This window comes from Somniosus microcephalus, chromosome 1, assembly GCF_052327205.1.
Source record: "Somniosus microcephalus isolate GS21.2 chromosome 1, FLI_Smic_1.0, whole genome shotgun sequence".
Classification (NCBI taxonomy): domain Eukaryota; kingdom Metazoa; phylum Chordata; class Chondrichthyes; order Squaliformes; family Somniosidae; genus Somniosus; species Somniosus microcephalus.
In genome coordinates this window covers 142248360-142264614 of record NC_140987.1, presented here as the reverse complement: position 1 = coordinate 142264614, position 16255 = coordinate 142248360, and the positions used below count along the sequence as shown (strand labels likewise).

At 50.5% G+C, this 16255-nt stretch overlaps 1 protein-coding gene across 1 annotated transcript in view; it reads left to right on the top strand.

The window, feature by feature from the left end:
• Nucleotides 1-16255, top strand: part of cyp1d1 (cytochrome P450, family 1, subfamily D, polypeptide 1) — a 145808-nt gene that overhangs the window by 119598 nt on the left and 9955 nt on the right. Inside the window, exon 6 of the mRNA XM_085986303.1 lies at nt 15832-15918. Coding sequence (XP_085842429.1) covers nt 15832-15918 — 87 coding nt within the window. The remainder of the gene's footprint in view (nt 1-15831; nt 15919-16255) is intronic.

Sequence of the window (16255 nt, the reverse complement as noted above, 5' to 3'; positions counted from 1 at the left end):
TTATTTAGTCAATAAAAACCTTTAGTTACGTTCCTAACTCGTCGCCTTTTATTGGACGAATTGATAGGTATATCAATTTTATTGACTAAATTTTAAAGATGTCTACTACTGGCCAGCCAGAAGCCCTCCCAGAAGCACAGCCACACCAGCCGGCTTGGCTGCAAGCCCTCAAACCACCGTACCTGGATCTAAACCCACAGGCAGCAAACGCAGCCCTCAACTTCAAACACTGGCTGGACTGCTTCGAATCCTACCTGGAAGAATCCGGCGCCCCGCAGAGATCCAAACTAAGACTTCTGAACGCCCAAGCGAGCCCGAGAGTATACGCACTCATACAGGACACGACTACGTACGAGGCCGCTATCAACCTACTGAAACAGCAGTACCGCAGCCCGGTAAATTACATGTACACCAGGCACCTCCTAAGATCCCGCCCGCAACAGCCAGGAGAGTCTGTAGCTGAATTTTTACGGGCGCTAAGAGCACTCGGCAGGAACTGTGACTTTAAAGCGGTGACGGCTGTTGAAAATACGGAAGATAATATCCGCGATGCCTTTGTGAAAGGCCTACGGTCCGACTACTCACGGCAAAGACTGCTTGAAGCTAAAGACCTCGACCTGGACAAAGCTGAAGCCCTCGCTCTCTCCCTGGAGGTGGCCCATCAGGACCAGGAGGCGTTTTCCAGGTACTGCTCACGACCCTGGGACTCGGGCCCGACCCCTACCGCAATACCCTTCGCAGCGCCGCCCCCGGGACCTACTTCAGCGTCGGCGTCCCGGACCCGACCGGGCCCGCCACCCCCGGTACCGGCTCCGACATCGGGCACCCGCGATCGGGCCGCCGGCTGCTTCTTTTGCGGCCAGGAGAAGCACCCGAGGTCGCGCTGCCCAGCCAGGAACTCTACCTGCACAACCTGCAGGAAGAAAGGCCATTTCTCTAAGGCCTGCAGGAGCGGATCTTCAGAGGCCAGCAGTGCCTCATGCGAACTGTGGGGGCGGCCATCTTCTTTCACGGCAACTGAGGCCAGTATCCCCACACGTGAGTCATGGGGGCGGCCATCTTTGATCAAGGCAACTGACCCCAATAGTGCCTCATGTGAGTTATGGGGGCAGCCATCTTCTCCGCCATTTTGTCCTACCTCGTGGGAGACGCCATTTTACCCACCACGCCCGACTGCCACCGGGCCCCCGGACCCGACGACCGCCTCGCCCGCAGACGACAACGACTCGCTTACCTACACGCTAGCCTCCGTCACTCTGGATCAAGCCCGCCCACACCACCTGTCCAAGTCGATGATGGACATCAAAGTAAACGGCCACGCCACGACCTGCCTGTTCGACAGCGGAAGCACGGAGAGCTTCATCCACCCAGACACGGTGAGCCACTACTCCCTCCCTGTCCTGCCAACGCGCAACCGAATCTCGATGGCATCGAGGTCCCACGCCACGGACATTAGCGGCTACTGTGCTGTGACCTTGTCGGTTAAGGGTACAGAGTATAAAAACTTTAAACTCCTCGTCCTCCCCCAGCTCTGCGCTGCCGTCCTACTAGGGCTGGACTTCCAATCCCACCTCCAAAGTGTAACCCTAGCATACGGTGGACCCCTCCCCCCACTCACAGTCGACAACCAGCGAAGGTTAAACCGCCCACCGCGTAACACCTGCAGCCTATCCACCCTCAAGGTGCCGCCACCTTCCCTGTTCGCTAACCTCACCCCCGACTGCAAACCCGTCGCTACCAAGAGCAGGCGGTACAGCGCTGGGGACAGAGCTTTCATTTGCTCTGAGGTGCAGCGTCTCCTGAAGGAGGGCATCATCGAGGGGAGCAACAGCCCCTGGCGTGCCCAGGTCGTGGTCGTTAAGACCGGCGATAAAAATCGCCTGGTCATCGACTACAGCCAGACCATAAACAGATACACCCAGCTGGACGCATACCCCCTTCCCCGCATATCTGACATGGTCAATCAGATTGCACAATACCGCATATTCTCGACCATCGACCTTAAGTCGGCCTACCACCAACTCCCTATCCACCCCGAGGACCGCCAGTACACCGCCTTCGAGGCGAATGGGCGCCTATACCACTTCCTTAGGGTCCCCTTCGGTGTCACCAACGGGGTCTCGGTCTTCCAAAGGGAGATGGACCGGATGGTTGACCAGAACGGACTGCAGGCCACATTCCCCTACCTAGATAACGTCACCATCTGCGGCCGCGACCGGCAGGACCACGACGTGAATCTGGAGAAATTCCTCCGTACAGCCCAACGGCTGAACCTCACCTACAATAAGGAGAAATGTGTGTTTAACACCTCGCGCCTTGCCATCCTTGGCTGTGTAGTAGAGAACGGACTCATCGGCCCCGACCCCGAAAGAATGCGCCCCCTCATGGAGCTACCCCTCCCCCACTGCCCTAAGGCACTTAAGAGAACCCTGGGGCTCTTCGCCTACTATGCCCAATGGGTGCCCAATTATGCGGACAAAGCCAGACCCCTCATGAAGTCCACATCCTTCCCCCTTACGGAGGAAGCGTGCGCAGCCTTCTCCCTCATTAAGGGAGACATTGCCAAGGCCACTATGCACGCAGTGGATGAGTCCATCCCCTTCCAAGTCGAGAGCGATGCATCCGACTTCGCCCTAGCCGCCACCCTTAACCAGGAGGGGAGACCGGTGGCCTTCTTCTCAAGGACCCTACAGGGCCCTGAGATCCGACACTCGTCGGTCGAGAAGGAGGCCCAGGCGATTGTGGAGGCGGTACGACGCTGGAGGCACTACCTGGCAGGCAAACGATTTACCCTCCTTACCGACCAACGTTCGGTCGCTTTTATGTTTAATAACAAGCTGAGGGGCAAAATCAAGAATGACAAGATCTTGAGGTGGAGAATCGAGCTCTCCACCTACGATTATGATATCTTGTACCGGCCAGGTAAGCTGAACGAACCCCCCGATGCTCTGTCACGAATTACATGCGCCAGCGCGCAAAGTGATAGACTTCAGACCCTCCACAACGACCTCTGCCACCCCGGGGTCACCAGACTTTACCACTTCATTAAGGCCCGCAACCTGCCCTACTCCATCGAGGAGGTCAGGACCATAACCAGGAACTGCCAGACCTGCGCCGAGTGCAAACCGCACTTCTTTAGGCCGGACAGAGCAAGCCTGATCAAGGCCACCCGCCCCTTCGAGCGCCTGAGCATCGACTTTAAGGGGCCCCTCCCGTCCTCTGACCGTAATGTGTACTTCCTCAACATTGTTGATGAGTACTCCCGTTTCCCCTTTGCCTTCCCCTGCCCAGACATGACCAGTACCACGGTCATTAAATGCCTGAACGACCTCTTCGCCTTGTTCGGGTTCCCAAACTATATACATAGTGACCGGGGCTCCTCTTTCATGAGCGAGGAACTCCGTCAGTTCCTACTAGCGAGAGGTATTGCAGCAAGTAGGACCACCAGCTACAACCCCCAAGGGAACGGCCAGGTGGAAAGAGAGAACGCGACGGTATGGAAGGCCGTCCTCTTAGCCTTAAAGTCTAAGGGCCTCCCAACCTCCCGCTGGCAGGAAGTCCTCCCGACAGCGCTGCACTCCATCCGGTCACTACTTTGCACTGCCGTTAACGCCACCCCCCATGAACGAATGTTTGTTTTCCCCAGGAAGTCGACTACGGGAACCACTCTACCAACCTGGCTGACCTCTCCGGGGCCCGTCTTGCTGCGAAAGCACGTGAGGGCCCATAAAACAGACCCCCTGGTCGAAAGGGTGAACCTCCTGCACGCCAACCCCCAGTACGCCTACGTGGCTTACCCAGACGGGCGGGAGGACACTGTCTCCTTACGAGACCTCGCACCCTCGGGCACTCCGGAGACACCACCTTTACCCCCCCCCACCACCCCCCCAATTCCAGCCCAGGTAGACGGCATGCCGGAACCCCACGAGCCTTCGCCGACCACGCAGACACCAGCACTAACACCGGATAATGCAGCACCGCCGCTGCGACGATCGGAGAGGCTTACGAGGCCTCCGGACAGACTGACATACCAGAACTGGTAGTACACTTCACCCCGCCGGACTCAAATCTAAACAAGGGGTGAATGTGGTAAACCACTTTATCGTTACACTATAGTTATCACCGTTGTATCACGATACGAGGTCGCCTCTTGTCGCGCTGTTATACCTGGGCTGACCACCTCCGACTCCGCCCATGGCTCCACCTACCTGCCCAGGTATAAAGGTAGTCGACTGGCTGGTATTCCTCCTTGTTGGACCCGATCACCCACGAGGGTGGGCTCTGTTATTTAGTCAATAAAAACCTTTAGTTACGTTCCTAACTCGTCGCCTTTTATTGGACGAATTGATAGGTATATCAGTATTCAACTGTGGTTTTGTGTTTGACCCAGGATTTATTCCAATAGCGCTTTAATGCAGATTCTGTGCACATTAAATTTTGTGGTAAAAGTTTGTTCGGTGCAAAAATTCTTTATGAATTATTTTTTTAAACTATGCTTTAATATCAATCAGTGCTGAAGTAAGAGGTGGGAGGGAGGCAAGTCTTAAATGCTAGAACATGGGAGCGTTACAGAGAAACCAAACGTCCCACAGCGCTGCAAGAGTGCACTCACTAACTGTGCAAGCTGTACTCGATGCTCGCGTCTTGCCGGCATGCAGTCCCATTTGCCCTCGTGAACACCTCCCTCCTGCTCTCCATCCTACTGCTCCAGCCCGGTGACCTGCCGGCCTGTCAAACATCTTCTATCACACAATGGGACGCACGCCGCTCTTACTGACCCACAGACAGAAAACGGTTTAGCATGGGGAAGTCATCCAGCACCCGCCCTCTCTCACCTGCCATTGGCTAATCCTCAGGATCAGCTCCCCTTGCTATTGGTTAGAGTTGCCGCCAGTCATAGAGGTTGGGCGTTGATTAGTGAAGCGGGCTGTCGGTCAGGGCGGGTGAAGCCCCATCCCCTCGCCCTGATTGGATCCTTTTCTTGGCCTTGGCTGTTTTGCTGTGTTATTAAAGTCCCTGCTGTGAGCCTGAGTGGAGTGCGCAGACAGGTTATTTTATTGCGCAGCACAGTGAAGCTTGATGCACAGCCGCGTGGCTTAGAGGGAACATAGCTCAGCAGGTCAGGAAGCATCTGTGGGAAGAGAAACAGAGTTACTGTTTCAGGTCAAGATGCTGCCTGACCTGCTGCGTAGCTCCAGCATTTTCTGCTTTTATTTCAGATTTCCAGCATCCACAGTATTTTGCCTTTGAGAAGACCACTCACAGTCCTGGGGGGGCACATGGAGATGAAGCAAAGGCAGCAAAGAGACAAGCTGCTTTCAGAGAGAAGAGGAAGAAGCAGAAGAGGAGGAAGCAGAAGGATGGAGGCAGCCCAGACAGCCCCTTTCTGGCCAAGATATCCGGGATGGAATCATCCGTTTGCGGTACCAATGACCACAACCCCAATTCCCCTTTCAACATTTGTCCCACACCTTACCTTCTCTCTGTTACTGACCATCACAGTGTCCTCCTGGCCACAATGCTGAAATAAAAACGACCACAAAGCAAACTTTCCAATTCAACTTTATGGGGTCAATTTTATTTCAGGTGCGGGGAATTGGCGGGTTCCCCAAATTTAGTGATTCCGACACGATTGTAAATGGGTCTGTGAGATTGATGCAAATTTAACACAATTGGCCAATTGATTTCTAGCGTGTGGGAAGCCTTGGCAATTGAGTATTTCCAGTCAGAAAGTCGCAGAATATGACATCATCATTGCTGCTGCTTTTAAGGTCCACAGCAAGCCTTGCTTCCTCTGCAGGCTTCCAACCTTCAACATTAGCAACACGGTGGCATAGTGGTTAGCACTGTTGCCTCACAGCACCAGGGACCCGGGTTCGAATCCGGCCTCGGGTGACTGTCTGTGTGGAGTTTGCACATTCTCCCCGTGTTTGCGTGGGTTTCCTCCCACAGTCCAAAGATGTGCGGGTTAGGTTGATTGGCTATGATAAATTGACCCTTAGTGTTAGGGGGATTAAATACATGGGGTTACGGGGATAGGGTGGGATATGTGTTGGTGTAGGGGTTACGGGGATCGGGTGGGATATGTGTCGGTGCAGGCTTGATGGGCCGAAATGGCCTCTATCTGCATTGTGGGGTTTCTGTGATTCTGTGATTCTGTGATTAAGATGGCACAGGAGCCTGCAGGAGGAACGGCCAGCGGGAGTGCCAGATCTGCGCCCAAATTTGATGAGATTTCACTACAGGCATTATTGGATGGTGCTAGGGCCCACAGGGAGGTCCCCTTCCCTTCTTCAGGGAGGAAGAGGCCTCCCAGCCAGACCAAGGCTGTGTGGCTAGAGGTGGCAGGTCAAGTCAACTCCTTGGGGCTAACACGCAGAACGTGGTTGCAGTGCAGGAAAAGATTCCATGACCTTCTTCGCACTGGAAAATAAGTACTGTATGATGTTTCCATCAGCCTCAATCTGATCCCCATTGCCTTTCCTCACCAGCACTCAGCTTTAGCAATCTCTTCCTCCACATCCCACTAGACACTCACATCCATGCACCTTTACCATTCCCTCTCTCTCTATGCTCACATTCACAGAACTATGCCACCATGCAGCCCTCACATTCCCTCTCACTCTGATGCTTTGAACACAACTGACAACACACAGGGAGGGCCCTTGGTATTGCAACCTCACTCCATCTTTGCCTCCTTCTAAGTAGTATCTATGCTATGCAATCTCTGCACTCACTCCTTCATTCTCACTCAACCTCCACTTGTCTCCCTCATTGCAGGAAAAGAGAGCTCACAACAGGAGAGAGCGAGCCAGGACAGGAGGGCCGCCCTCATTAGCGCAGCTCATCCCCTGAGAGGAAGACGTCCTGGAGATTGCCGGGGCTGACCGAGATGTGGACGTTGGGGAAGGACAGGCAGGAGCATCCCCGCAAGCTGGTGACAGAATAGTTTACCATCTCTCTCATTGGCATTGCATGAGTCGCTGATAATGATTCTGAAGCTACATCATATGGACTTATGATCACCTGCAAAATGCAATGTGCATGTAACCTTGGCATCACATCTCTAACTTTTTCCTTGACTCCCCCACAGGACCATCGAGTGCCCCCGTCCCCACGGTGCAGGAGGAAGAGCCTGAGCAGCCGGACTCCTCAGAGGAATCTGCAACCTCTGAGTGCACAGCATCGTCAGAAATAAGCGCACCCAGCACCAGCGCAGACACTCACACCTCGGTGGGACCTTCGGGATGTAGAGTAGAGTTGTCACCTAGTATATCACAGCTCACAAGTGAATATCAGCAGATTATGGAGACAGGGACAGCAGTGGAGAGTCCTTGTCGGAGGGCGCAGGACTCTGCCAGCTCGGCTCAGCTGCATGTGGACCCTGTGCCTCCGGGTCCACCCGTAAGATCAGAGGTGATGGAACTCCAGGCACAGATGCAGGAGTCTCTGGCAGGTTTTGTCTCTAGGGTTGCTGTGAGTGTGGAGCGAATGGAGGAGTCCATTGCGAACATGAGCAGAGCCTTTGTGGAGTCATTGGCGCATGAACGCATCAACACGGAAAGGATGGCTACCTACGTGGAAATGATTGCTGCCTCCGTGGTATGGCTGGCTACGGTAGAGGAGAGGAGGGCTATGGCCATGGAGGAGGTTAGTTGCCAGGGTATGGAAAACATGGTGAGTGTTCAGGATAAAATGACATCTCTTGAGGAGCGATGGGCATCTATTGAACAGAGAAACCAGACCTCCATGGAAGTCCTTCTGAGTAGGACTGCCATTGCAGATACAGGTCCCCATGGCCCCCCTGATGTGCAGCAAGCTGCTCTCAAGCCACTTGCAGGCACTGAGGGGGACCTGACCCATGAGAGGGAGGTTGGTGGCAGACCTCAAGGAAGTGGGGGCTCCTCTCCAAGCGCTCACACTTCCATGCCACTGCAGTGCCCTCGGTCAGAGCCCCGCCAGAATACACACCCAACAGAGATAGAGGTCTCAACCCCTGCACAGCCACAGGAGCAGCAGACTGCTGGCGAGCCCTCACAGGCTCGCCATCCCAGAGGACGCCCGCCAAAGGTGTCGAGACAGGAGCAGCAGGAAAGTGAGCAAGGGGCCTCCACATCTGCTGAAGCCACAGGGGAAACACTACGTAGGAGCACGCGTAAGAGGGATGAAGATGGCTGCCGTCCTTGCGGACTCCGTGCGTACCAGGCAGCTAAGTGTCCTTTGCTGCTTGGTGCGCTCGGCTCATTCAGAAAAAAGCATTTCACTGACTGGATTTCACTTGTTGTATTTGGTAATGTGACAAATAAAATTGAAATTGAACTTGGGTGAAATGCTGTGTATTTTGTAGAAATGCCATCAGTTGTGTGTTTTTCATAAAAATTCTTATGGCAACTTCTGCAGTTGTGGCGTGGGTCATTTCGCGAATGGGGCTGGATGTCCTCTAATGCCAAGAGGGAAAGGAAATAAAGGCCTCCCATGCTTCTGGTAGGTGCCTCAGTTGAAGAAGTGCTGAGTGAGGTTAGCGAGAGGGGTCTTGCAGGAGGCCACACTGGAGATGGGTGTCAGGCTCCAAACCTCCACAGCTGTGTTTATGCCTTCTAAAAGTTCCCCCAGACCTGAGGCAACAAAGTCCTGCCACCTGCAAATGATGACTGATCAAATACCCTCTTTAATGTTGGACCTGCAGCTGATAGTCAGCAAGCCAATAGTGTTCACACCAGGTTTCACAGGCGTCATCCCCACCAGGCGCATTTTACGTGGGAAAAGGGTAAAACAGGCAAGGGCTTGTTAAAATGGGATTATAAAGGCCAATAGGCCAATCACTGCTGTTTAAGGGCCCTAAAGACCAGTCCCACCTGTTGCAGGTGGGATTGATTCGGGTCAATCAGACCCACCTAGGTTAAAATGGCGTGGAGGCGGGAACCAGGCGGGCAGGAGTCGCGACCCCGAGGTGTTACGATTTTAACCCCCCGCACGCCTGAAAGCCCGCCTCACGGCCCAATGAAACTCGAGGCCTATGCATCCAATATGACATCAAGAAATCAACTCATCAGCCTTGTGCATTCCTTTAGTAACTATCTTGTGTGTGCCTTTGACTATCCTACTGATGTCACACAGTGCTACCCCAGTGGCTGCAGCATGGCTGGTGGAAGGCTGCAGATTTTCAGTGGGGGACACTGCAGATGGCCTTGCAGGTTGACCTTGAGGAGCTGGTGGCTGGGAGTGTGAAATCGAGTGATGGTGTTTCTTCTTCTTCTTCTACCTCTTCTTCACTCTTCTCACCCTCTTCTTGGTCAACCATTGGCTGGACAGGCTGGATATCTTGGGTGTCTGAAATGATAGGGTTGTGGTGAGGGGATGGTGGGAAAGCAAGAGGTGTTTGCTTGCACCATGCGCAGCTTGTACATCAGAAGAGATTGTGGGATGAAGGGGAAGTGGGATGTGAGAAGGAGGATAACGTATGAGGATACCAGCATCTAATATTCTTTCAGCCCAGCTACTGGCCAAGGCCTCAGCCATGTCCTTGTCAAGAATGGCCTGCACCGTCTCCTCCAAGGGGGTGAGGTGAAGCTAGGAATGTGAGGTGTGCCTTGCGCCTTGTAGAGATTGTTGGTAGGTGAATCATGGCAGTGGTTGGGGTCGTGCATTGAACAGTATGTGAGACTAGTGGTGCAATTGGTAGGAGACAGCTTTTGAGGATACATTCATAGATACATCCTCTCTAACTTTTATTGCTGCACAATAGAGAGCATCCTGACAAACTGTATCACAGTATGGTATGGCAGCTGTAGCTACTATGACCGGAAAGCCCTGCAGCGGGTAGTCAAAACTGCCCAACGCATTACCGGCACCCGGCTACCGACCATAGAGCACATATACCAGAAACGCTGTTTACGGAGGTCATGGTCCATCATCAAAGACCCTACCCACCCCAGCCACAGTCTGTTCGCCCTCCTGCCATCTGGGAGACGCTACAGATGCATTCGCACCCGTACGACCAGATTTAGGAACAGCTTCTTTCCCAGGGCTGTCATCCTACTGAACTCCACAAATAAACTCTAAAGCCTGCACATCTGCCAATGCACTTTATTATGGTTATGTTTATGTCAATGTATTACAAGCCAAATGTATGTTGAATGTTTAAATGTCTTAATCTAAATGTACACTCTCGGGAGCCGCAAGCCTACATTTCATTGTACTGCACTTGTGCACTAACAATGACAATAAAAGTTGATTTGATTTGATTTGATTTGATTTGAACTGACCTTGACCACTGGTCTGAGGTCATGAAACTTCTTTGGGTACTGGAGCCAAGTCCTGGGGGTGACACTGCTGGCAGTCACAGCCTCAGCAATCTGGTCCCACATCCTTCTTTCTGGAGGGCCTCCTGGCCCCCTGTGGGTAGAGGACCTCTCTTCCAGTGTTGACCCCCTGAACAAAGCTGGAGTGCTGTGTGTGAGACCCTGGGCACCCTTTCCCTGGCTTGTTGAGCCATTTGTGTTAGTGCTGGAGTACTTTTACCATTTTTTACATGCAGAAGGCAGTCCAGCTGAAGACTGTGATTTTGGAATTATTTTTAATGATTCTTTTTCAGAAGGTAGTTGAGCTGTAAGGGCTAAAGACAGCCTATTTTTAAATGATTTTTATTTGTTTTTATTTTAGAAGGCAGTTCCCTTTTAAGGGCTTGAGACTGCTTTCTAAAATGACAGCCTAGCTTTAAAAAAACACTGCCCTGCTCCAGGGATGCAATGGCCACGATGTATCCCAGGCTGCTGTGGGAGGCAAAGGAGGAGATTGCAGGGGCTCTGACACAAATTTTCAGAACCTCTCTGGCCACAGGGGATGTACCAGAGGACTGGAGAACAGCTAACGTAGTACCATTATTCAAGAAGGGTAGCAGGGATAAACCAGGGAATTACAGGCCAGTGAGCCTAACATCTGTGGTAGGGAAATTATTGGAAAAAATTCTGAGGGACAAAATTAGTCTCCACTTGGAGAGGCAAGGATTAATCGGGGATAGTCAGCATGGCTTTGTCAAGGGTAAATCATGTCTGACAAATCTGATTGAATTTTTCGAGGGGGTGACTAGGGGGGTGGATGAGGGAAATGCTGTGGATGTGGTTTACATGGACTTCAGTAAAGCTTTTGACAAAGTCCCGCATAGGAGACTGGTCAAGAAGGTAAGAGCCCATGGGATCCAGGGTGCCTTGGCGCGTTGGATCATAAACTGGCTGAGTGGCAGGAGGCAGAGGGTGATGGTCGAAGGTTGCTTTTGTGACTGGAAGCCTGTGTCCAGTGGGGTACCTCAGGGATCGGTGCTGGGTCCCTTGTTGTTTGTGATCTACATAAATGATTTGGATGAGAATGTAAAAGGTATGATCAGTAAGTTCGCAGATGACACGAAAATTGGTGGGGTGGTAAATTGTGAGGAGGAAAGCCTCAGGCTACAGGACGATATAAACGGGTTGGTCAGATGGGCGGAAAAGTGGCAAATGGAATTTAACCCTGAAAAGTGCGAGGTGATGCATTTTGGACGGACAAATAAGGCAAGGGAATACACAATGAGTGGTAGGACCCTAGGAAGTACAGAGGGTCAGAGGGACCTTGGTGTACATGTACATAGATCCCTGAAGGCAGCGGAACAGGTAGATAAGGTGGTTAAAAAGGCATATGGGATACTTGCCTTCATTAGCCGAGGCATAGAATATAAGAGCAGGGAGGTTATGATGGAGCTGTACAAAACGCTGGTGAGGCCACAGCTGGAGTACTGTGTGCAGTTCTGGTCGCCTCACTATAGGAAGGATGTGATTGCTTTAGAGAGGGTGCAGAGAAGATTCACCAGGATGTTACCTGGGATGGAGCGCCTCAGCTATGAAGAGAGGCTGGACAGGCTGGGGTTGTTTTCCTTGGAGCAAAGAAGGCTGAGGGGGGACCTGATTGAGGTGTACAAAATGATGAGGGGCATAGATAGGGGAGACAAAGAGGAACTTTTCCCCTTAGTAGGGGGGTCAATAACAAGGGGGCATAGATTCAGGGTAAGGGGCAGGAGATTTAGAGGGGATTTGAGGAGGAACTTTTTCACCCAGAGGGTGGTTGGAATGTGGAACTCAATGCCTGAAAGGGTGGTGGAGGCAGGAACCCTCACAACATTCAAGAAGCATTTGGATGAGCACTTGAAATGTCATTGCATACAAGGCTATGGACCAAATGCTGGAAAATGGGATTAGACTGGACAGGGATTGATGGGCGGCGCAGACACGATGGGCCGAAGGGCCTCTTTCTGTGCTGTAAAACTCTATGACTCTATGACATTGGGCCTCCCGCTGAGCACACTGCCTGCAACTATGCATTGCATGGTAGGTTCTGGGCTGCAATTATTTAATTCAGCAGGCAGCACCAAAACAACCTTGCGCTGCGGTGGCACCACCCATTTGCACGCAATATTCAATTTCTAGGCCACAGTTCCTTCATGGCAGAAGAATCATTAAAATAAAAAAGCAAATTATTATTTAAATGGGGAGAGATTACAAAATGCTGAGGTACAGAGGGATCTGGGGGTCCTTGTACATTAATCACAAAAAGTTAGCATGCAGGTATAGCAAGTAATTAGGAAGGCAAATGGAGTGTTGGCCTTTATTGCAAAGGGAATGGAGTTTAAAAGTAGGGAAGTCCTGTTACAACTGTACAGAGCATTGGTGAGACCACACCTGGAGTACTGCATACAGTTTTGGTCTCCTTATTTAAGGAAGGATATACTTGCATTGGAGGCAGTTCAGAGAAGGTTCACAAGGTTAATTTGGAGATGAAGGGGTTGTCTTATGAAGAAAGGTTGAGCAGGTTGTGCCTATACATTGGAGTTTGGAAGAATGAGAGGGGATCTTATTGAAACATAAGATTCTGAAGGGGCTTGACAGGGTAGATGCAGAGAGGATGTTTCCCCTCGTGGGGCAATCTAGAACTAGGGGCATAATTTCAGAATAAGGGGTCACCCATTTAAATCGGAAATGAGGAGGAATTTCTTCTCTCAGAGGGTCGTGAATCTTTGGAATTCTCTTCCCCAGAGAGCTATGGAGGCTGGGTCATTGAATATATTTTAAGTGGAGATAGACAGATTTTTGAATGATGTGTAAGGTGCAAGGTATACAATGGGCTGCTGATTTGCTATCACTTGTTTTCCGCCCAGTGAAACAAGTTAATGGGGGTGAAATAGGTTGACCCCCCGAAAACAAGCGTGGGGATCGCGGTACGAGATTAAACTGGGCCCATTCATTGCATTGCAGGTAGCACAATAAATTGCTGCTGCCTGCTCTTTTAAATGATTTCTGCATGCAGCCAACACTCCCCACACTGTTCATTGGCAGCACGCATCATCAGGGGGCCAGATATCACAAATTGCTGGTGCTATTTAAAGGCAGCCTGCATCTCTTAAAGTGGAGGTGCATTGTGGCTGCAAGAAGTGGTGGGAGTTTTTTCAAAATTCAATCTGGGCTGTGATACTTTGAGCAATGGCTGAACATGCGAGAGAGCGAGCACCAAGGTTATCAAACAATGCACTGGAGGTCTTGGTGGAAGAGGTGGAAAGAAGGAGGGACATCCTGTATCCGCAGGGGGGCAGGAGGCCCTCCAGACAGGAGGCAGTGAGAACAAGTAGCGGCAGAGGTCAATGCTAGGAGTGTTGCTCCAAGAACATGGATACTGCAACAACAACTTACACTTATAAAATGCCTTTAACATAGTAAAATGGCGCAAGGGTATTTTCAAAATGAAGGTTCATGAGATTGATTCCTGGGATGACGGGACTGTTGTATGAGAAGAGAATGAGTAAACTAGGCCTGTATTCTCTTGAATTCAGAAGAATGAGAGGGGATCTCATTGAAGCATACAAAATTATTACAGGGCTTGATAGGATGGATGCTGGGAGAATGTTTCCCTTAGCTGGGGAGTCTAGAACCAGGGACCACAGCCTCAAGATAAAGGGTAGGCCATTCAGGACTGAGATGAGAAGAAATTCCCTCACACAGAGGGTGGTGAATCTTTGGAATTCTCTACCCCAGAGGGCTGTGGAGGCTCAGTCATTGGGTATATTCAAAACAGAAGTCAATAGATTTCTGACTAGTAAGGGCATCAAGGGATATGGCGATAGGGCCGGTGAATGGAGCTGAGGCAGAAGATCAGCCATGATCTCATTGAAGGGCGGAGCAGGCTTGAAGGACCGAATGGCCTACTCCTGCTCCTATTTCTTATGTTCTTATGTTCTTAAGGCACTTCACAGGAGTGTTATCATAAACAAATTTTGACATATAAGAAGATGTTAAGCCAGATGGGACTAACATCTTGGTCAAAGAGGTAGCTTTTAAGGAGTGTCTTAAAGGAGGAAAGAGAAGTAGAGTGGCAGAGAAGTTTAGGGAGGAAATTCCAGAACTTAGGAACTAGGCAGCTGGTGGAGTGATTAAAAATGGGGATGTTCAAGATGCCAGAATTGGTGGAGTGCAGGAAGAAGTTTAATGATCTGGCACGAGTTGTCAAGGCGAATGAGTTCTTCTTCAAATGACATATTCTACCAATTGCACCACGAGCCTCATCCACTGCACTATTCTCTACATCCCCAAGGTTATTGCAGAAAATAAAAGCTCATGGTGTAGGGGGTAACATATTGGCATGGATAGAAGATTGGCTAGCTAACAGGAAACAGAGAGTAGACATAAATGGGTCATTTTCTGATTAGCAAGATGTAACGAGTAGTGTGCCACAGGGATCAGTGTTGGGGCCTCAACGTTTTACAATTTGGATGAAGGGACCGAATGCATGGTTGCTAAATTTGCTGATGAGACAAAGATAGGTAGGAAAGTAAATTGTGAAGAGGACATAAGGAGGCTAGAAAGGGATATCAATAGGTTAAGTGAGTGGGCAAAGATCTGGCAAATATGGAGTAATCAGATCAGCCATGATCTTATTGAATGGTGGAGCAGGCTCGAGGGGCCAATTGGCCTACTCCTGCTTCTAATTCATATGTAATCTCTATCAATCAGTACTCAATCCTTCAATTCATATGTTTTACCTCACCCGCACACACTCAGCACTGTTGCAAGCCTTGCACCCATAACTCACAGATCACACACACTGGCAGCTATTCAAACATGACAGCCACATTATCCAAACATATTGCAGGACATTCACTGACTATTCAAACTTTAGGCAAGTATAGGAAAGCTTCAAAAACGTGTACAATCACACCAGCAGCCAGAAGAAATAATCCAGCAGCTAACCTGTAAATAGCTCATGATCACTTTAGATAGCGGTGGTGGGGGTCCTTCATTTAATTTAATTTTGTGTTCAGCTATGTGTAGGCTGCAGCATGGAGTTTGAAAATGGCAGCACTGGCGTCAAATCAGCATTGCACACTGATTGGTGTCATAATCTGCCTGCTCTGTATGCTGCTGGCGGTCGTTAGGTGTGGACGCACAAACCCCTTTACCAAGATGACGTCCTGCGCATTTCCCGCCGAATGTGCAAGCGCATCTTTGACCACATTTTTGAGCGTTAGGAGGCAACCTAGCACCTAAACAAAAGGCACCAAACAGCCCAATTTCTTTCCCAATTGCTCACAATTAGTTTGGAGCACAATTGTAATGTTTAGCTGCTAATCTGTTCTGTCTCTCTAAGACCCCCCATATCATCTGAGCAGTACCATAGGTGCTCCACGATGTAATGGGTTATCTTTTGTCCGTTTCGTTCCAGTTTGCACATATGAAAATGTATTATTCTGTTTGTAACTAGTTCTTGGTTATTCTTAAAACTGCATTTAATGTATTTCATTTATTTGCCTTACAGCACAACTGCCAGTGCCGTCCTTAATGGCTATTTTATTCCCAAAGATACATGTGTCTTCATAAATCAATATCAAGTCAATCATGATGAGTAAGTGTTCAGTTTCTTATTATTGTGGATTGCACTGAAAATCTGTGGGCTTTCTGGTGCATTTCTGCTGGAACTCCAACAGCACCATGGCAGAAGGCTCAGAAATTAGGCTAGAACCCAGATATGCCAGTTAATGGCCTAATGCTGCAGTTCCCAAAAGCCTTGTTAGGACAGAGCCTCTGCATGCCCCAACCAAGGGCACTGTCATCACAGCAGCATGGCTAGGGTGGCTCGCAGGCCGGGAGTTTTCTTGGACCTGTCTCAAAGTTGGCCTCACATGTTGTGGCTGGCAGTACACCAGCAATGGGGTATGTGGAACTCACTGGTTCCGAGACCC